Source organism: Dendrobates tinctorius, unplaced genomic scaffold, assembly GCF_039654945.1.
Source record: "Dendrobates tinctorius isolate UK_male_01 unplaced genomic scaffold, ASM3965494v1 ptg000126l, whole genome shotgun sequence".
In the NCBI taxonomy this organism is placed as follows: domain Eukaryota; kingdom Metazoa; phylum Chordata; class Amphibia; order Anura; family Dendrobatidae; genus Dendrobates; species Dendrobates tinctorius.
The window spans coordinates 12,507,273-12,530,701 of NW_027361794.1; the positions used below are offsets into that span (position 1 = coordinate 12,507,273).

Genomic DNA, 23,429 nt, shown 5'->3' on the forward strand with positions numbered 1-23,429 from the left:
CGGGTGGAGGTCGCTGCTGGAGGCTCCATTATTCTCTATGTGGAGTGTGGCTCTGCGGGTGGAGGTCAGTGCTGGATGCTTCATTATTCTCTATGTGGAGTGCGGCTCTGTGGGTGGAGGTCGGTGCTGGAGGCTCCATTATTCTCTATGTGGAGTGCGGCTCTGCGGGTGGAGGTCGGTGCTGGAGGCTCCATTAATCTCTATGTGGAGTGCGGCTCTGCGGGTGGAGGTCGGTGCCGGAGGCTCCATTATTCTCTATGTGGAGTGTGGCTCTGCGGGTGGAGGTCGGTGCTGGAGGCTCCATTAATCTCTATGTGGAGTGCGGCTCTGCGGGTGGAGGTCGGTGCCGGAGGCTCCATTATTCTCTATGTGGAGTGTGGCTCTGCGGGTGGAGGTCGGTGCCGGAGGCTCCATTATTCTCTATGTGGAGTGTGGCTCTGCGGGTGGAGGTCGGTGCCGGAGGCTCCATTATTCTCTATGTGGAGTGCGGCTCTGCGGGTGGAGGTCGGTGCCGGAGGCTCCATTATTCTCTATGTGGAGTGCGGCTCTGCGGGTGGAGGTCGGTGCCAGAGGCTCCATTATTCTCTGTGGAGTGCGGCTCTGCGGGTGGAGGTCGGTGCTGGAGGCTCCATTATTCTCTATGTGGAGTGTGGCTCTGCGGGTGGAGGTCGGTGCCGGAGGCTCCATTATTCTCTATGTGGAGTGCGGCTCTGCAGGTGGAGGTCGGTGCCGGAGGCTCCATTATTCTCTGTGGAGTGCGGCTCTGCGGGTGGAGGTCGGTGCCGGAGGCTCCATTATTCTCTATGTGGAGTGCGGCTCTGCGGGTGGAGGTCGGTGCCGGAGGCTCCATTATTCTCTGTGGAGTGCGGCTCTGTGGGTGGAGGTCGGTGCTGGAGGCTCCATTATTCTCTATGTGGAGTGCGGCTCTGCGGGTGGAGGTCGGTGCCGGAGGCTCCATTATTCTCTATGTGGAGTGCGGCTCTGCGGGTGGAGGTCGGTGCTGGAGGCTCCATTATTCTGTATGTGGAGTGCGGCTCTGCGGGTGGAGGTAGGTGCTGGAGGCTCCATTATTCTCTATGTGGAGTGTGGCTCTGCAGGTGGAGGTCGGTGCTGGAGGCTCCATTATTCTCTATGTGGAGTGCGGCTCTGCGGGTGGAGGTCGGTGCCGGAGGCTCCATTATTCTCTATGTGGAGTGCGGCTCTGCGGGTGGAGGTCGGTGCTGGAGGCTCCATTATTCTCTATGTGGAGTTTGGCTCTGCGGGTGGAGGTAGGTGCTGGAGGCTCCATTATTCTCTATGTGGAGTGTGGCTCTGCAGGTGGAGGTCGGTGCTGGAGGCTCCATTATTCTCTATGTGGAGTGCGGCTCTGAGGGTGGAGGTCGGTGCTGGAGGCTCCATTATTCTCTATGTGGAGTGCGGCTCTGCGGGTGGAGGTCGGTGCTGGAGGCTCCATTATTCTGTATGTGGAGTGTGGCTCTGCGGGTGGAGGTCGGTGCTGGAGGCTCCATTATTGTGGAGGTCGGTGCCGAAGGCTCCATTATTCTCTATGTGGAGTGTGGCTCTGCGGGTGGAGGTCGGTGCTGGAGGCTCCATTATTCTCTATGTGGAGTGTGGCTCTGCGGGTGGAGGTCGGTGCTGGAGGCTCCATTATTCTCTATGTGGAGTGCGGCTCTGCGGGTGGAGGTCGGTGCTGGAGGCTCCATTATTCTCTATGTGGAGTGCGGCTCTGCGGGTGGAGGTCGGTGCTGGAGGCTCCATTATTCTCTATGTGGAGTGTGGCTCTGCGGGTGGAGGTCGGTGCTGGAGGCTCCATTATTCTCTATGTGGAGTGTGGCTCTGCGGGTGGAGGTCGGTGCTGGAGGCTCCATTATTCTCTATGTGGAGTGTAGCTCTGCGGGTGGAGGTCGGTGCTGGAGGCTCCATTATTCTCTATGTGGAGTGTGGCTCTGCGGGTGGAGGTCGGTGCTGGAGGCTCCATTATTCTCTATGTGGAGCGCTCCAGCACAGCAGAGTCCTACATACACTGAGGCCCTGATCATGTGACCCCCTGACTCCTCCCCTCCTGTGACCTCATCACAGGTCCTGTGCGCACACAGCAGCCGTATTCGTGGCAGACGCTCCTGGATCTTCTCCTTTCTGGGCCGGTTCCTCCTGTGAGTCCTATTAACCCTTTGTTCCCAGTATTCTCCTTCCTGACAGGACAATATCTGAATTTGGATAGTGTGACAGGAATTTCAGCAATGTGGAAGGAAAAAAATGACAATTTTACTTTATTTCCTCACATAAATGTTACTTTGGCCCCAAATTTAGCTTTTTCATAAAGGTAACAGGAGAAATGACCCCATACAATATGGTGTGCAATGTCTCCTGAGTGCGCCAATGCCCCATAGGCTCGGAAGGGAAGGGACGCCATTGTGGCTGGAATAGATTGCGGACGCCATGTCACATGTGAAGAGCCCCTGACAAGCCATAACAGCAGAGACCCCACAAGTGACCCCATGTTACACACTCCACCTCTGGAGGATTCATCTCGGGGAGCAGTGAGTATATCTATCCCTCAGGGGAGTCATAGAATTGTATAACATTGAGCTGAGTAAATGAGATACGACCATTCTTCTCCACTAAATTGTTGCTCTGTCCCCAAGTCTGTCATTTTCAAAAGGGATAATGGGAGAAAACAAAAACAATTTGTTACCCAATTTCTCCTGAGTGCGCCAATGCCCCATAAGTGGTGGAAAACTACTTTTGAGGCTCAGTGCAAAGCTCAGAAGGGAAGGAGCGACGGTCTGAGGGGCCATGTCACATTATCAGAGTCCCAGAACAGCAGAACCCCCAATAAGAGACACCATTTTACAAACTCCACCTCTTGATTAGTTCATCTTTGTTCCAGAATTTTATACCATTGGGCGATGAAGAAAAAATAATTACATTTTGCCACAAAAAATAGTTTTACCCCATTTTTACCTTTCTACAAGGAGAAATAGGAGAAATAGGTAAAAATGGCACCAAAATTCATCAGACAATATCAGATCAATGTGGGAATACCCCATATGTGACTGTACAGTACTTCATACCCACACGGCGAGACTCGGGAGGGAAAGAGCGCTATTTGATTCTTGGAGAACAAATTGTCTTAGGATACAGTGGGGAAAATAAGTATTTGATACACTGCAGATTTTGCACGTTTTCCTACAGAGAATGGAGAGGTCTGTAATTTTTATTGTAGGAATACTTCAACTGTGAGAGACAAAATCTAAAAATAAAAATAACAGAAAATCACATTGTATGATTTTTAAATAATTAATTTGAATTTTGTTGCATGAAATAAGTATTTGATACAATAGAAAAACAGGATTTTTGGCCCACTCCTCCATACAGATCTTCTCCAGGTATTTCAGTTTTTGGAGTGGGCGCTTGGTAACATTGAGTTTCAGCTCAATCCAAAGATTTTCTGTTGGGTTCAGGTCTGTAGACTGGCTAGGCCACTCCAGGACCTTGAAATTCTTCTTAAGTAGTCACCCCTTAGTTGCCCTGTCTGTGTGTTTCGGGTCATTGTTCTGCTCGAAGACCCAGCCTTGACCCATCTTTAATGCTCTTACTGAAGGAAGGAGGCTGTTGGCCAAAAACTCCCGATACATGACCCCATCCAACCTTTCTTCAATTCGGTGCAATCATCCTGTCCCTTTTGCATAAAAGCACCCTCAAAGTATAATGTTTACCCTACAATGCTCCATAGTTGGGATGGTGTTTTCAGGGTTATACTCATCCTTCTTGTTCCTCCACACATAGTGTATGGAGCTGATACCAAAAAGTTGTCTTTTGGTCTCTTCTGACCACATGACCTTCTCCCATGCCAACTCTGATTCATCCAGATGGTCATTGGTGTGCTTCAAATGTGCCTGGACATGGCCTGCTGGCGTGAAAAGGGGAACCTTGTGTGCCATGCAGGATTTTAATCCATGACGGTGTGGTGTATTAATAACGGTAATGTTTGAGACTGTGTTCCCAGATTTTTTCAAGGCATTGACCAGGTCCTCCTGTGTAGTTCTGGGCCGATTCCTGACCTTGCTCAGAATCATCCTTACCCCACGAGGCGAGATTTTGCATGGAGCCCCAGGCTGAGGAAGATTGGCTGTTATCTTGTATTCCTTCCATTTTTCTAATAATTTTGCCAACAGTTTTTTCCTTCTCACCAAGTTGCTTGCCTATTGTCCTGTAGCTCATCCCAGCCTTGAGCAGGTCTACAGTTTTGTTCCCAGTGAGTGTGATTGTGTGGACTGGTGTCTTTTATACAGCTAATGAGTTTAAACAGGTGCAAGTAATGAGTACAGAGTAGTTATCTTCTTAAAGAAAAACTAACAGGTCTGTGAGAGCCAAAATTCTTGGTGATGAAATACTTATTTCATGCAGTAAAATGCAATCTAATTATTTAAAACATACAATGTGATTTTCTGGATTTTATTTTTAGACTCTGTCTCTCACAGGTGAAGTGTACCTAAAATTCCAGACCTCTCCATTCTTTGTAGGTGGAAAAACTTGCAAAATCGGCAGTGTGTCACATACTAATTTTCCCCACTGTAGTTTGCGCATTCCATATACAGAGCCCCTAAGAGCTGAATCCCCCCCTTAAGTTACCGGATTTTGGAAATCGTACCCCTCTGGGAATTTATCTACAGTTAAAGGCACAATTTTGACTCTATGGGTGTTTTACAGACTTAAACAGCAATGGGTGTTGCTCAGTGAAAATTGCAAACTGCTATTGTAGTGCCCATACATAATTCCAATTTTAAAACCTCAGGACTAGGGATGAGCGAGTAGTGAAATACTCGGACTCGATGTACTCGTTACGAGTACCTCCTAATACTCGGGTACTCGTAACGAGTAGCAAGTCCAATGTAAGTCTATGGGAAATGTGAGTAATGGCTGTGTGTGTGTGCTGGGTGGGGACTGTGTGAAGACTATGCTGGCCTGTGCGGGACTGTGCTGGGCTGTACAGGTACTGTGTGGGGACTGTGCTGGGCTGTGTGGGGAATGTGCTGGGCTGTGTGGGGACTGTGCTGGGCTGTGTGGGGACTGTGCTTTGCTGTGCGGGGACTGTGCTGGACTGTGTGGGGACTGTGCAGGGACTGTGCTGGGCTGTGAGAGGACTGTGCGGGCTGTGCGAGGACTGTGCTGGGACTGAGGGCTGTGCCGAATATTGCGAGGCGAGTAGTGAAATACTCGCCAGGATTCGAGTACCGCGAGTACCGTATTACTTGCTGAGTACCGAATCCTAACGAGTATACTCGCTCATCTCTACTCAGGACTTGTATATATGGCCACATGCACCTGCCTCCTAGATTATTTAGGCACACCCAAGAGGGAGTGAACTTCAAGCTCAAGGAACATCAGTGGCAGATCGCACCATCCGTCATTGTATGAGACAAAGTGGACTTCATAGGAGACGACCAAGGAGGGCACCATTGTTGCTAAAAAGAATCATTGAAAAAAAACAGACTGGAATTTGGCAAACTACATGTTGACAAGCCACAAAGCTTCTGTCCTATGGACAGATGAGACAAAAATGGAACTTTTTGGCAAGTCACAACAGCTCTATGTTCACAGATGGAAAAATGAAGCATATCAAGAAAAGAACACTCTCCCTACTGTAAAACATGGAGGAGGCTACATTATGTTCTAGGGCTGCTTTGCTGCATCTGGCACAGGGTGTCTATATTCTGTGCAAGGTACAATGTAATCTCAAGACTATCAAGGGATTCTAGAGAGACATGTGCTGCCCAGTGTCAGAAAGCTTAGTCTCCGTTTCAGGTCATGGGTCTTACAAAAGCATAATGACCCAAAACACACAGCTAAAAACACCCAATAATGGCTAAGAGGAAAACACTGGACTATTCTGAAGTGGCCTTCTATGAGCCCTGACCTAAATCCTACTGAGCATTTTTGGAAAGAGCTGAAACATGCCGTCTGAAAAAGGCAATCTTCAAACACAAGACAACTGGAGCGGTTAGCTCTTGAGGAGTGGGTCAAAATACCTGTCGAGAGGTGCAGAAATCTTATTAACAGTTACAGGAATTGTTTGATTGCAGTGATTGCCTCAAAAGGTCGTGAGACAAAATATTAAGGGTACCATCATTTCTGTCCAAGCCTATTTCATGAGTTTTTCTCGTGACATTTTGTACTTCACTTTAGTGAAAAAAATTCTTCGCTACAAATTGCGTTTATTAATGAAAAAGATGGAAATATGGCAAAAATTTTGAAAATTTTGCAATTTTCAAGCTTTGAATTTTATGCCCTTAAACCAGAGAGTTATGTGACAAAAAATAGTTACTAAATAACATTTCCCGCATGTTTACTTTACATCAGCACAATTTTGGAAACAAAATTTTTTTTTTGGTAGGAAGTTATAAGGGTTAAAATTTGACCAGCGATTTCTCATTTTTACCCCAAAATTTACAAAATCATTTTTTTAGGGACCATCTCACATTTGAAGTCACTTTGAGGGGTCTATATGGCAGAAAATACCCAAAAGTGACACCATTCTAAAAACTGCACCCCTCAAGCTACTCAAAACCACATTTAAGAAGATTAATCCTTCAGGTGCTTCACAGGAGCAGAAGCAACGTGGAAGGAAAAAATTAACATTTAACGTTTCAGTCACAAAAATGATCTTTTAGCAACAATTTTCTATTTTCCCAAGGTTAACAGGAGAAATTGGACCCCAAAAGTTGTTGTCCAATTTTTTCTGAGTACGCTGATATCCTATATGTGGGGGGGTCCACTGTGTGGGCGCACGGCAGGGCTCAGAAGGGAAGCAGCGCCGCTTGACTTTTTCAACCTAAAATTGGCTGGAATTGAGATCGGACACTATGTTGCGCTTGATGAGCCCCCGATGTGCCCAAACAGTGGAAACCCCCCACAAGTGACCCCATTTTGGAAACTAGACCCCCTAAGGAACTTATCTAGATGTGTGGTGAGAACTTTGAACCCCCTAGTGTTTCACTAAAGTTTATACTGCCTGGGCGTGAAAATAAAAAATCCTATTTTGTGCCCACAACAATGATCTTTTAGTCCCCAATTTTTAATTTTCCAAAGGGAAACAGGAGAAATTGGACCCCAAAAGTTGGTGTGCAATTTGTCCTGAGTACGCTGGTACCCCACATATAGGAAAAAAACTGTTTAAGCACATGTCGGGGCTCGGATTGGAGCTATGTTTTGGAATGCAGACTTTGATGGAATGGTCTGCGGGCGTCATTTTCTGTTTGCAGAGCCCCTGATGTGCCTAAACAGTAAAAAAACCCACAAGTGACATTGTTTTGGAAACTAGACCCCAAGGAACTTATCTAGATGTGCCCCAACTAATCTAATGTTGCCGGTAAAGTAATTTAGTAGTGCATTGAGATGTGGTACAATTTGAAGCAATCCTTCATACACAGGCCAGGTTTTTCGGGACAGGTGTTGCATTGATAAATGGTGTCCTTGCGTATTCCGTTTTTGTAACACACTCGGCACCTTTTTTGAGATTTACCTCTTTTTGCAGTTTGTGGGACCTCCCCTGGGTAATGCTGACCTGGTACAATACGAGCACCTTCAGTTCCGGAAGTACTGGGGCCCGCTCCTTCCGGAGTGCCAAACATCAGGGCCTTAACCACTACCTCCTGGAACTGAAGGTATGACGTATCGGTGTGGCGTGCACATCGTGACAGCAGGAATGCGTTGAGCATTGCCATTTGGACCGGGAAGGAACAACCACGGGAAGGGCAGTCTCCAATGAAGGAAACCACCTATGCCAAAACATGGTATCCATCCACAGACAGCTGTTTCGGGGTATTGCCCCTCATCAGTGTGGAGTAGGAAACTGGCTAGTAGGAGCAATGCCTAGTAAAAGACTGCGAAACCAGTGGTTGTTCCTGGCTAGTCATTGCTTGCGTTGAGAAACATGTGATGGTGTCTCCGCAGTGTTGGATGTTGATCTCCATGAGGTCACTCATCCTCATTTTCGCAGTCTTTTACTAGGCATTACTCCTACTAGCCAGTTTCCTACTCCACACTGATGAGGTGCAATACCCCGAAACAGCTGTCTGTGGATGGATACCATGTTTTGGCATAGGTGGTTTCCTTCATTGGAGACTGCCCTTCCCGTGGTTGTTCCTTCCCGGTGAAAGACCTGGCTAGTCATTGCTTGCGTTGAGAAACATGTGATGGTGTCTCCGCGGCTGTTGATTTACATGTTTTTGCATATTTCCCATAAGGGATGGGGACATTGCTCTAGAATCACTGCGTTGAGAAACATGTGATGGTGTCTCCGCAGTGTTGGATGTTGATCTCCATGAGGTCACTCATCCTCATTTTCGCAGGTCCATAGGTCAGTCCACCCCCTACATACCCCTTCCTTTGACCATTGTTGTCCCCGACAATCCCGTATCCTTCGTTTTCCCTTTTTGTACTTCCCTACTTTCTTTTTGTCTATGTGGCCGATTGCCAAGCAGAGCCCGGAGCCCTCTAGTACTACACAGGATGGTGGACAGAGCCAGGAGCAATCATGCTCCAAGTAGTTTACAGCTACCTGCCGGCACTTATGCCTCTATGACAATTCCCATTCATTGGGGTAGGACCACCCAGACTCCTCAACGGGTGCTCTCCCCCACTTTTCTCACTTTCAGAACCGTTTTCAGCCCTGGGGCGAAATGACCGAGGCTCTGGCCTACCAGGTCACCATTCCCCCCTTCTTCGTTTTGGGTATTCTCCCACCTAGGACCTGACCTGTTGATCACTGTCTGTTCCAATTCCATAAATCATCTTGTGCCTTCTTTTATAATTAGACATGGCAAGCATTTTATTTTCCTCTTCTTCACATTTTGGACCTCCTTCTTGAACACATTTTTCATATAACAACTTTACCAATTTTCTGGCAACATTTAAATTATTATCCGTTAAATATGCTTCATTACTTATACCTTTAAATATTTATTTAACCGGCATTATTAACTAACTCTTTCCTTTTTGTTTGTTTTTTTATAACTATTTGTAAACACGAGCGCCCCCTTCCTTTGTGGACAGTACCCCCATTCACATCCCTACTGCATCAGGAACAGGGTTTCTCTTACCCCGAGGGGATGTAGAACAGTCCCCTAAGCTGAGCAATGGCGCACAGCAGTCCTGGTAGTCCATGAACATCAACGGTGCTCCGAGCCATCTCCTGGTGGCCGATGTTCTGTGCCTGCAGAAGGGAACGCCACAGCAGTGGAACCCCCGGGATGTCTGGCAGTCCCTGGGTCATGAGTGTCCTTAGGGTCCGAGACCCAGGAGTCCACCTCCCCTTCACGGGGTTCCGTATTCTCCGGGGTACACAATTACAGCTGCCACATAGTAGCCACAGGGACAGTACTCTTTGTAGAAGGACACACAGTCCCACAACTGCAGGACCCACCCATGCTTAATGGAGGCTGCATTGAGGTAAACTTTGTGGCCAGTCTCTGCCTCTCTAATAAACCCGTAGGCCCGCTCAACATTGGAATAAGCGAGTCGCCCGTGGCTCCAGGGGATAGACATGGCAGTTTCCCCCTTCTCATGGAGGGCTGCCAAGATCTCCCTCTCCTTGTTCTTTTTCTGAGCGATGATATCGGCAATCCAGACCGACGGCCCCGTGTAGGCCGCAGTCCTGCTCTGCACCGGTGATGCGCGACGGGGAGAAGCCGGCGAGGAGGCTGGGGGTCGATGGTGTGGATGGCAGCTGGCCCAGCATAGGTCACGGATTCGTCGGGTGAGAGAGTGAGGGGAGGCCGGGTGGGGAGGCTGAGACTCAGGTGCGCGGACCTTAGGCCTTGCACCCCCTTGGGCTGGTAATGTATGACAGGGCGAAGCTGGGCGGGGAGGCTGGAAATCACTATCGGTGATTTTGGGCCTAGCGTCTGGAAGGGGCGGGAAAACGGGGGGCTGCCTGAGGTGCCGCCGGCCAGGGCGGGGAGTCTCTCACCTTCCCCTGCACCATGGCCTCCTTTAGGCTGCTCCGCAGCTCCTCCAGCAACCCGGGCACCCGAGTGACCGGAGCCTCCAAGATGTCACCGGCCTCCTCCTGCTGGGCAGGCTCGTTGTCGTCTGCCCGCACCCGCGGGAAGATCCCCGCCGTTCCTCTGCTGCTTCTGGTCCCGTCGCCTGGTGTCCGCTGCTGTTCTTGATCCCGCCATCCGGCAGGACCGGCCTCAGCCCGATGGTTCTGCAGGACACGTCTTTTCCAATGGCCACGTTGGCACGGCCGGTGCTGCGGGCGGTCACGCCTCCTCCGCTCCGCAGGTCCAGGTCTTGGCAGTTCCAGCTCAGTCCGGGGATCTTCTTTCGGGGAAAGTGTCCAGTACACCGGCTGTGACTCCCAGGCTCAACCTCCCGCCGCCATCTTCACTCCACACGTCCAAGGCCACGGCAGCTGCAGCGTTGCATCTTGTCCGTTCTTCCGGGGCTCAATGGCACCAAGCAGCTGCACCCAGCCTGATAAGTGGTGTCACTCCTGTTCCAAGGTGGGGCATTGGCCGGCCGGCCCCTGCAACCATTTTCCAGCGTTCAGTGGGAAGGGGCCGCTGTCATTTGTAGTACACCGCTCCTCCCAGGGGCGGGTTCGGCATTGCTGCCCCTGGTAGTCCAATTTAGCGCCAACCTCCTCTATCCCGACAGTCGCCATTTCTTTAGGTGCGCAAAGTCTGTTTCAGGGTTGCTTTCAACAAGGTCAATCACAGTCCTAAATTGTAATCCACTCAGGCACAATCTTCAACCTGTTTAACTCAGGTCCTTTAAATCTTCGGCGCGGTCTCACCGCTGGCGTTGGTGTATTGACGGTGATGTTCCTGTCGACTACGCCACTTGTAGTAACGTGTGCCGACTGTGGGGTGGTCCCTTTTGGCTGCGGAACAGACTGGAGACAGATGCAGAAAAAAGAGGGGGATGGGGGGGATGAAGATATATAGAGGCAGGGGATCAGGGATCACTTACAGTTGGCATTTTTTCTTTCTTCTCTCTTATTTTTTCTGCAGGGATTGTGATGCTACAGGTTGCTGTGGCACCACAATAACCAGCACAAGAGTTCTTGCTGCTTCTGACCTCTCTGCAGGAATCCTCAGCTAGAGTGAGGACCCCTGCAGAGAAGTCAGACAGGTCACAGGCAGGTCAGGGACAGGTCACAGAGCGGTCACATCGATGCTGTGACCTATCATTGGTGGGATCGAATGATATCATCGATCCACCAATCCCTGCTCTGCCTGGTAACCATGGCAACTGCCTGGGATTGGAGCTCACAGCTCCGATTCCTAGGCAGGTCACGGCCAGGTCACCAGCATGGCACAGTTGTCAGTGCCCAAGGACCACTACTGGTATATTATTTCCAACGGAGCAGAACTGGGTTTAGAGCAAATATATAATGCACTAAAATAAATATACTGTAGATAATGAAAAATAAGACTCATTGAGGTAGGCGCTATAGTGTTAGTGCCCAAGGACCACTACAGGTATATTATTTCCAACAGAGCAGAACTGGGATATGAACCCCAGTCTCCCACATTGGTGGTTGTGCACCTTAACCACAACGTAATAACAGCCACCTAGATTTGGTAATTCTAGTGTATTATAGTCTTAGGAGCCTTGGTATATAATTTATTTTTCCACAGGGCCATGTCATAGGATGTGCACTTAACCATTACACTATACCAGCCATACCACTATATTACTAGTAATATATACCATATTTCGCAGATTATAAGACGCTCCGGTCGACCTATAATTTCTGGTATTGGATCTATAACTTAATCTATCTCACTATATTGACTTATTCCTTCAAAAATACGTTTTAATTTTGGATTCCTACCTCATGGACTCTTCTCAATTGATTGATCATCTTCAGTCAATTTCTCCTCTACCTAATTGTGTCCTCCTTACTATGGATGTTAATGCATTGTACAGTACCATACCTCACAATCTTGGTTTGGATTCTGTCAACCATTTTTTATTTTAAGATGATCAAATGCCAGTTGTACAAAAAGAATTTTTGAAAAATGCCATTAATTTTAATCTTAATAATAATGTTTTTTCATTTTGAAAATTCCATATACCGTCAGTTAAAGGGCTGCGCGATGGGGACTAGATTCACCCCAGGTTACGCAAATCTTTTTATGGGGGTCTTCAAGACAGTCTTCATCACACAGTCCCTCTTGGCTCATGAGTGAATAGCTTTTTACCGTCGATTCATTGATTACCTATTTTTTATCTGGACTGGGTCTAAAAATGAGGCCTTTGGGTTCATTGAAACGCTCAATAAAAATCTTTGGGGCCTCACATTTTCAGCCTCAATGTCTGGCACAGCCATTCAATTACTTGATCTAATGGTGCAAGTGGATGCAACAGGAAAGTTTTTTACTTCAACACATTTCAAACGTGTTGATGGAAATAGTTACCTTTGTTTCAATAGTGGCCACCTACCGAAATGGATTACCAATATATCCTATGGTGTATATATAGTACATATATACTGTATACTAGGGTGACCGGATCTCATATGGGGGGAAAAAATGTCAGAATCTTGTTCGTCTGGACCCCACAAAACGATTCCCCTTTCCAGATATTGAGATAGCCAAAATTTGAGCTCGATCAAACGACGTTAACCCGTGCCGCTCGTCGCTCAAAGTTTGAAAAAATCCAAATTGAGGTATTTTAAGATTTAGGTATTTTGAATAGTCTGTTAGACTATAAAGAATGTGACAACAACATTGCAGAAATAGCCCTGACCAAATTTTCGAACCATTTGTGGTATTTGAATGCAGAGTTGGTGGGATTATCGTTTTTTGATCCCACCATTACAGACAATGAAAAGTTGTTAATGGCTAATAAATTGCTCAGTAGCACAGATGAACCATCAGAGCACGCTAACCTACATGAGTTGATAATTTTACATAGTTATCTAATCTATTCTAGAGCTTTTGTTAAAGTAGTTTTTGAAACGTCAGAATATAATGCTCGGCATTTGCTTACAACTTTCAGGACATATTGCTTTTGTTCTTCATCTTTTGTCAGAAGGTCGTTAAAGTCGGTTACTTCCTACCTCTTTTAATTTTTCTTTCCTAACTTTTGGATTTACAACCCTAGCGTGCTCTGATGGTTCATCTGTGCTACTGAGCAATTTATTAGCCATTAACAACTTTTCATTGTCTGTAATGGTGGGATCAAAAAACGATAATCCCACCAACTCTGCATTCAAATACCACAAATGGTTCGAAAATTTGGTCAGGGCTATTTCTGCAATGTTGTTGTCACATTCTTTATAGTCTAACAGACTATGCAAAATACCTAAATCTTAAAATACCTCAATTTGGATTTTTTCAAACTTTGAGCGACGAGCGGCACGGGTTAACGTCGTTTGATCGAGCTCAAATTTTGGCTATCTCAATATCTGGAAAGGGGAATCGTTTTGTGGGGTCCAGACGGACAAAATTCCGACATCGATTTTTTGCGGTCACCCTACTGTATACCCTATGGTCAGTATTGGAGAATCCAAAAAACTGCATAAATCAATGTGATTTCTTAGATGAATCTAAGATTCTTAATAAACGTTTTCAGCAAAAGGGTTACCCAAAAAAACTAATCTGGGATGCCTTTTTTAAAGTCAAGTCCTTCTCCCAAGAGGACTGTATCAATAATATTAATGCTAAGGTGAATAAGGGCACCACTACCTCAGAACTTGTCAAATGGAGTTTTGTCACCACCTATAATTATTCTCATGTATTGATTCAAAATTTGCTTAGAAGGTACTGGTTCATTTTAAAAGGTGACCCAATTCTTTCTAGACATCTCACCAAAAAACCAAGATCCATTTTTAGAAGAAATCGCAATTTATGTAATTTATTTGCTCAAAGCAACCCCACATTGAATCCTCATCCCTTGGTAACTAACATTACTCTAAACCCCGGTTGTTTTGCTTGTAAAACCCCGAAGTGTTTATGTTGCTCCTCAATTGTCCATGGAACAAAACAATTTACATGGAACACAACAGGCACCAGCTGTACTATTAATTGTCGTGTGGACTGTCAATCTATCTTTGTAATTTATCTATTACAATGTACTTGCGGCCTTCAATATGTGGGCCGCACCATTCAAACAATGCATGCTCGTCTTAAGAAACGCCGCCGCAATATTAGCAATGGTTACTTACTACGCAGTGTATCTAAGCACTTCTGTGTGACACACCAGAAGGATCCTAGATTTTTAAGTCTTATAATTATTGACCATATAGCTGATAATGTCCCAGATCGATTCAGAAGCCTTATCAACAGAGAAAGCTATTGGATTTTTAAATTAGGAACACTGGCTCCAGAAGGGTTAAATTTGACCATAGACAATGCAGTTAGGTAACAAATAACAGTCCAGCATTTCATTATTATATATTATTCCCTTTTATATGTTTCTGTTTTTGGCATGTTTCTATTTCACTTCTAATATTTTATGTATTCCTTTTTTCTACAACTATTTTCGACATTTTATCAGTGTGTGTTTTGTTTTAATTATTGCTTCATTGTTCAATTGTCCACTTGTTTTCATTGGCTTTCCTCCCTTTAAATACACCACCACCCCCTTATTTCCCATGCCACCTGATGAAAACGGCGGTTCACCGTTGTGGATACTGTTCCCTTGAATAAAGGGTTGCACCTTTTTAACCACCTTTTGCCTCCTCCAGACTCCTCTAGCGGAGGATTATCTACAGGAAAAACAAACGGATTATCATCTGAAATTCAGGATACTAGATCTTTCTCTACCCTGACATCACCTGTCGGGAGGCCCCCAAATACATTATATGGTCGACCAAGCCCCCAGAAATCAGTGCTTTCATGTAACTTTAGTCTAATGTGTATGGGGGAGATAAAAGCCTCTGCCTCTGGCCTGGCCTAATAGACCTTCATACATTGCAGGCCACACAAAATTATTAGGCATGTAAGCATCATAGTATTATGAATGGGTCACCGAGGAGGAAAAAAGCAAAACACGCTAAGTCTCAGAAAACCAGAGAGGTTGGTAACTATGCAGACTGCAGAGCCCTGATCTTAACACACAACTAGAAGCAGTCGTGGAGCATGCCTACGGTGGTCCTGGACGTCTCGTCACAACCGGAGAGCTAAATAAGCCTAAAGTAAGGAAAGAGGAAAACTAACTCCCCAGAGCAGATCCCAAAGGAAAGACAGCCCCCCACATGTATTGACGGTGAAGCAAGATGAAAACACAAACAAAGGCAGAAAAATAGGCTGAGCAAACGATGGGGCCAAACTAACTTGAAAGGACAGGAAAGGAAAGATACTGTCTGCAATCTGCCAAAAAACCCTACCAAAAATAATGTCCAACGCTTCTGATAGCAAAATTAACCCTGAAGTCACTAGACTTCTCCCACTATATCAGCACTCTGGAATATTCTGAGACAGAGCAAAAAGAGGCCAATCTAATAAAGGACAAAAAGGCAAATTAGCAAATAAGAGTGGAAATTCAGCACAGCCCAGCCGGGCTGGCTGACCACACAAAAACTGAGTTGACCAACATGAGCAAGTGTGAACATTAGAAAAAACAAACTTAACTTGAGATGACTGGAGCAGAGCTGAAGTCCAAGACCTGAGAAACAGACTGAATCACCAGCAACAGGATAGGGCATTGGCTGTCTTATATCCAGTCTGATACTCCGGAGATCCAATCACTATCCTCCTCGTCAGGTGGCAGACCATTGCCAATTAAACTAACTTCACTACCTCCTGTCACTACCAGAGGGAGAACGGAAGAAGAACTCCCAGCTGGTGGAGCAGAAAATGAGCTCATAACAGTAACCAGACTGCCCCATACTATCGAGTACTTGGAGGCGGAGGGCATTCAGCCGGACTCTGTAACACCTTCTTAGATGCCATGTCTGCTTTTGACCGCAGCAAGTGGTTAAACTGCCAGGGTTTTTGTTGCAACCGCAGCTGTGCCATAGAACAAAGCAAAATCTAGCCCACCTGTCAGGCATGTGTTGTGCGAAGCACGGACCACGTGCAGTCTTCTCGTCAGTAACATAGAGCAAATAGAAAAAAAGTCCAGCTTCCAAAATATCCAATTAATTTAGATAAAAGCAAAGTCCAGTAAAATGAGAATCACATGGTAGTGAATAGCAGGCACCGCGTTTCGAACAGTAAATTGTTCTTTCTCAAAAGCTTCTAAGCATAGGTCACGGTACAATAATATACCCACCACAGCCAATGACAGCTCTTTACCAATCACATGATACATAGAACAAATCAATAATTTAAAAGCACAAAAGAAAGTGAAAAAACACAGCACGCTACACGTAAAAAGTGATGTAACATACGCAATAGCCCTAATGGTGGAACATAATCTCTTTTCTTGCATTTAGCCCTTCAGGATGACAAATGTTGAGGCAAAACATCCAATACGCTTCACGCGTCATTAAGCATCTCTTAAGATCCCCTCCGCTGGATAGCGGTGTCAATTTCTCAATGCCGAATACTTGCAGAGACTCCGTGCTTCTCTGGTGGTGAGAGATAAAGTGCTTGGATACAAATGACATAGAGCGATTTACACTAGAAGAGGATACAGTTATATTCTCAGAAATACGAACTTAAAGCATCAAGTCATGCAGCCCACATAATTCAAATTGCATTTACATTTCATAGAATCGTAGAGTTGGAAGGGACCTCCTGGGCCATCTGGTCCAACTCCCTGCTCAAAGCAGGATTAACTAAATCATCCCAGACAGATGTCTGTCCAGCCTCTGTTTGAAAACTTCTATTGAAGTAGAACTCATCACCTCTTGTGGCAGCCTGTTCCACTCATTGATCACTCTGTCAAAAAGTTTTTTCTAATATCTAATCTGTGTCTCGTCCCATTCAGTTTCATCCCATTGCTTCTAGTCTTTCCTTGTGCAAATGAGAATAAAGATGATCCTTCTACAATGTGACAGCCCTTGAGATATTTGTAGACAGCTATTAAGTCTCCTCTAAGTCTTCTCTTCTGCAAGCTAAACATTCCCAAATCCTGCAACCTTTCCTCATAAGACAGGGTTTGCAGACCGGTCACCATTCTGGTCGCTCTTTTCTGAACTTGCCCTAGTTTGATGTCTTTTTTAAAATGTGGCGCCCAAAACTGGACACAGTATTCCAGATGAGGTCTGACCAAAGAGGAGTAGAGGGAAATAATGACTTCACGTGATCTAGACTGTATGCTTCTGTTAATACATCCTAGAATTGCATTTGATTTTTTTTGCTGCTGCATCACACTGTTGACTCATATTCAGTCTGTGATCTATTAGTATAACCAAGTCTTTTTCACATGTGCTGTTGCTTAGCCCTATTCCTCCCATAATTATGTACAGTGGGGAAAAAAAGTATTTAGTCAGTCAGCAGTAGTGCAAGTTCCACCACTTAAAAAGATGAGAGGCGTCTGTAATTTACATCATAGGTAGACCTCAACTATGGGAGACAAACTGAGAAAAAAAAATCCAGAAAATCACATTGTCTGTTTTTTTTTTCATTTTATTTGCATATTATGGTGGAAAATAAGTATTTGGTCAGAAACAAAATTTCATCTCAATACTTTGTGATATATCCTTTGTTGGCAATGACAGAGGTCAAACGTTTTCTGTAAGTCTTCACAAGGTTGCCACACACTGTTGTTGGTATGTTGGCCCATTCCTCCATGTAGATCTCCTCTAGAGCAGTGATGTTTTTGGCTTTTCGCTTGGCAACACGGACTTTCAACTCCCTCCAAAGGTTTTCTATAGGGTTGAGATCTGGAGACTGGCTAGGCCACTCCAGGACCTTGAAATGCTTCTTATGAAGCCACTCCTTCGTTGCCCTGGCGGTGTGCTTTGGATCATTGTCATGTTGAAAGACCCAGCCACGTTTCATCTTCAATGCCCTTGCTGATGGAAGGAGGTTTGCACTCAAAATCTCACGATACATGGCCCCATTCATTCTTTCATGTACCCGGATCAGTCGTCCTGGCCCCTTTGCAGAGAAACAGCCCCAAAGCATGATGTTTCCACCACCATGCTTTACAGTAGGTATGGTGTTTGATGGATGCAACTCAGTATTCTTTTTCCTCAAAACACGACAAGTTGTGTTTCTACCAAACAGTTCCAGTTTGGTTTCATCAGACCATAGGACATTCTCCCAAAACTCCTCTGGATCATCCAAATGCTCTCTAGCAAACTTCAGACGGGCCCGGACATGTACAGGCTTAAGCAGTGGGACACGTCTGGCACTGCAGGATCTGAGTCCATGGTGGCGTAGTGTGTTACTTATGGTAGGCCTTGTTACATTGGTCCCAGCTCTCTGCAGTTCATTCACTAGGTCCCCCCGCGTGGTTCTGGGATTTTTGCTCACCGTTCTTGTGATCATTCTGACCCCACGGGGTGGGATTTTGCGTGGAGCACCAGATCGAGGGAGATTATCAGTGGTCTTGTATGTCTTCCATTTTCTAATTATTGCTCCCACAGTTGATTTCTTCACTTCAAGCTGGTTGGCTATTGCAGATTCAGTCTTCCCAGCCTGGTGCAGGGCTACAATTTTGTTTCTGGTGTCCTTTGACAGCTCTTTGGTCTTCACCATAGTGGAGTTTGGAGTCAGACTGTTTGAGGGTGTGCACAGGTGTCTTTTTATACTGATAACAAGTTTAAACAGGTGCCATTACTACAGGTAATGAGTGGAGGAAAGAGGAGACTCTTAAAGAAGAAGTTACAGGTCTGTGAGAGCCAGAAATCTTGATTGCTTGTTTCTGACCAAATACTTATTTTCCACCATAATATGCAAATAAAATGAAAAAAAAACAGACAATGTGATTTTCTGGATTTTTTTTTCTCAGTTTGTCTCCCATAGTTGAGGTCTACCTATGATGTAAATTACAGACGCCTCTCATCTTTTTAAGTGGTGGAACTTGCACTATTGCTGACTGACTAAATACTTTTTTTCCCCACTGTATATGCTTTTTTCATTTTTATTGCCCAGATGCTGTACTTTGCATTTTTCCCTGTTAAAAGCCATTCTGTTAGTTGCTGCCCACTGCTCCAGTTTATTTAAATCTTTTTGAATCCTCTCTCTCTCTTCTCTAGTATTAGCTATCCCTCCTAGCTTTGTGTCATCATCAAATTTAATCAGTTTACCCTCAATTCCTTCATCTAAATCGTTGATAAAGATGTTGAACAATACAGGGCCCAGGACAGAGCCCTGTGGTACCCCACTTGAGACATTCTTCCAACTGGATGTGCAGCCATTTACGACCACTCTTTGGGTCCGATCACTAAGCCAGTTATGAATCCACCTTACAGTTGCCTTGTCCATTCCATACTTAGCCATTTTTTCAATAAGGATTGTATGAGAGACTTTGTCAAATGCTTTGCTGAAGTCAAGATATACTATATCTACAGCATTTCCCTGATCCACCCAATCAGTGATTCTGATCAGTGATTTAATTAAATACACCACATTCATACTATTACAATTAATATATTGTTATAGTTTGTATTCTTGTTTCTTTTTGCTATCGCAAAACGAATGTGCATCAAATGAATGAACACATGTTCTACACTTGGATGTACCACAGTGGTAAAAACCACTATAGTGTAACCAAGTGTGAGATTTATTACTAGAATTGAAAAAACTAAGTGATAAAATATCCGATAAAGAGGCAGCTTTTTTAGCTACCACTTTTGAGAAAGAACAAGTTTCTGTTCGAAACGCGTTGCCTGCTATTCACTACCATGTGATTCTCATTTTACTGTACTTTGCTTTTATCTAAATAAATTGGATATTTTGGAAGCTGGAATTTTTTTTTTTCCATTTCCTCTATGCACCTGTGCCATCCCTTTGGTGTACATCTATGTTCTGGGGCCCAAAAGGGTTAAACATTTGTTGTTAGAAAATAATAAAATGTGCCTTCTGATTTTTCCATGTTTTTTCTTTTTACAAGAATTGCTGGAGCCAATTTTCTTTTGAAACATTTCAATATCTGCTTTTTTCTTGTAATATAGGAAAGCCTAAGGCCAGAAATAAACCCCATAAATCACTGTACATGGAGAGTTTGGGATCAGATAATTTCTGTCCATGTTGTTTGTGCAATTAAAAAAGCTTTTTTAAAAGCCTCAAACTTCTGTGTGTGAATCAGACCTGAGATCTAACGTGATAGAAGATTACAGTGCGGGGAAGACTGGAAACATTCATGTAGACGGCCGGTGGGGATGGAGTCAGTGACGGACTCTGGCCAAATATGTGTCTAGAGCCGTAGTAGAAGATGAAGATGTCGTCCTCATCATGAAGTAGTTATTCCTCCTGTCACGTGTAATGAATATCTCCTGCAGTATTGATAATGCCGATTCCAGTGTCGGTAAATGAGACGAGAATTAGCGTTATGGAAGATGAGTCTATGAGAAACGTATTCAGCTGCCGACTCCGAGGGAGAAACTGCTTGTTGTCTGTGGCCTAAATATATAGGTTTTATTAGTAGATGTAAAGAAGGAAACTAAATACTGTAAAATAATAAATCTCCTCATATGTTTCCCTTATTATCTCCAGTAATTGTATTATTACACAGGATTTTTATGATGTTACATCGGCTCATCTTCTCATTCAGGTCTCTACAATATCGGATCCTCTCAGTGAAGATCTTCTATATAAGAGAATTTTCCTGATTTATCCATCAAGGATGGATATGGACAGAGACAAGATGGCGGAGAGGATATTACACCTCACCCTAGAGATCCTCTTCCGGCTTACTGGAGAGGTGAGAGATTCTGATGACGTCACGTTACATCATTCTTATCTATGGGAATAACAGATGGACAGAACTGGAGAGGTGAGGACTCTGGAGATGTCTGTAGTGAGATTTATTAATGTGTCTCTCCATAACCAGGATTACACAGTAGTGAAGAAGACCTCTAGTGAACGCTGTCAGGACCCTGTGTCTGAGGGATGGGGAAGACCCCTGAGCCCAATCACAGGGCCTCCACCTCACCCCCTGATACATGAGGACATCAATGACCAGAAGATCCTAGAACTCACCTACAAGTTGATTCAGCTGCTGACTGGAGAGGTGACACTGCTGGGAATGCTGGGACATTATACAGTAACGCTGTGAAGGAATCGGGGGGATGATGGTATCATTGTGTGTGTCAGGTTCCTATAAGGTGTCAGGATGTCGCTGTCTATTTCTCCATGGAGGAGTGGGAGTATTTAGAAGGACACAAAGATCTGTACAAGGACGTCATGATGGAGGTTCCCCAGCCCCTCACATCTCCAGGTAATAGACAGGACAAAATACACGCAGCCTATAATTATCTGTATGTAAAGAATGAATTCAGTCCCTATATGTGTTTTCTTCAGACCTATCAAGTAAGATAACAACACCAGAGAGATGTCCCCGTCCTCTTCTTTCGCAGAGCTGTAAACAAGAAGATCCCAATGTTCCTCAGGATCATCAGGTAGATGGAGAGAAGGTGTCATGAGATCTCCCCTATGATATGTAGACGGCTGTGAAGGTCTTGTGCTCAGTCTTGTTTTATCCACCAGTATTATACGTTTTATACTTGTGTAATGAGAACGGTGGAGATGGCAGGATTAGAGCTGATCATAGATGTGACTTCTCCATCTGTCTGTGACTTTTACAATGTTTCAGGGTGAAGATCTGACCCATATTAATACTACAGAGACATATTTGAGGGGTGATGAGCAGTGTAAAGAGGAAATTCCTACATATGGCTACCCAGGTGAGTAGTAATCGCTAAAAGCAAATTCAAAGATTCCTCTCAGTCACCGGCTGTGACTGCTTTATCGGTGGTGTAGTCCAGCTGTATTGCCATGTTCATTATTTTGCCTCCCAACTACAACATTCTCTTCCACCCAAAACTGTTCAACTTGACTTTCTGTATTGAAAGCCCTTTTCCATAAAACTTACCACCTGGAAGATCCACCTACCCTCTGGGATTAGAAGACTCTGACTGTTACTTGCCCAGATCTGTAAACTACAAAGCCAGAAGACAGCTTATGTAGAATGTGCAGACAAGTTAGAAAATGGCTTGAAGAAAAGTATTATGATTGGACTGTAAGAGAAAGTGGAGGGTAATGATGCTCTTGACTTCCATGATCCCCGATATCTTATTGGATGAATCTACCTTCTCCCCCATCAGTGCTGCTGAATGTGCTCATATGGTCCCTACAAGACCATGTCCAGTCTTTGTGGGCAAACTTCGCTTTTATTATAAACTACCTTAGGATGGTTTCACACATCCTGATATTTCCGGTACCGGAAAAAACTATACCGGAGATATCAGTGTCCATATGTGTAGGATGTGTGGCATCTGTGTGCCACCCTTGTGCCCCATCAGGACCACACGGATGGCCGCCGGGGAAGAGCACTACAGTAAGCACTGTTCCCCGGCTGCTGGTGATAAAGCCAGCTTTCTTTCCTCTGCTGCAGAGGAGAATGAATGAATGAATGAATTTGAAACTGAACTTCTGTGACCTTTGTACCATGGGAGAATGAAAGTGATGAGGTCACTGTACTGACGTGACCTCATCACTTGCATTTTCCCATGGTACTGAGGTCAAAGGAGTTCAAGCCGGCAGCGAGCGCAGTCTCAGTGACGTCACCGCTAGTTACTGAGCCTGCACCCGCTGCTTCTCATTCATTCCCTAGTAGTTTACAGCCGGGACGATCACATTAGCACCGCTGCGGTTGTAAACTTATTAACCCCCCGATATTGATTACGGCGAGGGACTGAACGCCAGACAGGTGTGGTATATTGTTGCTTTATTATTTTTAATATTCTTTCAGGAGATCGAGGGCGTCACCTGGATTAGGAGTATAATAAAGATGAGAAACTGTGTTTTTGGTTTTATTTAATTAAAATACTTTTTTCTAGCTGTGTGTGTTTATTTATTTCAGTACTATAGGATTAGTAATAAATAGGTGTCTTATTGACACCTCTCCATTACTAAGCCGGGATTAATGTCACCTTAAAATAGGAAGGTGACATTAACCCCCCATTACCCCACTTGCCACTGCTACAGGGCAAGTGGGAAGAACTGTGCAAAGCTTCAGAATTGGTGCAGAATTGGTGCATCTAATAGATGCGCCTTTTCTGGAAAGCTGCGGACTGCTGTTTTTAGGCTGGGAAGGCCAAAATCCATGGCCCCTTACCAGCCTGTAAATAGCAGCCTGCACCTGTAAGTTTTGTCTGGTTGGTTTATTAAAAAAGGGTGACCCCCATGTCAGGTTTTTCACTCATTTATTCTCCCCTGCTGGCTGGCAGGGCAGAATAATGACAGGTGCGTTCAGCACCAGCCGCCGAGGAACAGCGGCTTACAGTAGCATTACTTCCCCAGTGGCTGTCCGTGTACACGGAGGACAGTGTGCACTGTACTCCATGTCTG

General features: G+C 45.1%; 1 protein-coding gene across 3 annotated transcripts in view; it reads left to right on the forward strand.

Annotated features, from left to right (window-relative positions):
- LOC141047289 (uncharacterized) overlaps positions 1-23,429 on the forward strand; it is a 147,521-nt gene that overhangs the window by 115,710 nt on the left and 8,382 nt on the right. For 2 of the 3 annotated variants that reach the window (XM_073542338.1, XM_073542339.1), the window contains exons 3-6: positions 20,911-21,090; positions 21,174-21,297; positions 21,381-21,478; positions 21,673-21,763. The exons of the other annotated variant lie outside the window; for it this stretch is intronic. In XM_073542338.1, coding sequence (XP_073398439.1) covers positions 20,911-21,090; positions 21,174-21,297; positions 21,381-21,478; positions 21,673-21,763 — 493 coding nt within the window. The remainder of the gene's footprint in view (positions 1-20,910; positions 21,091-21,173; positions 21,298-21,380; positions 21,479-21,672; positions 21,764-23,429) is intronic. 3 annotated transcript variants of the gene reach the window in all.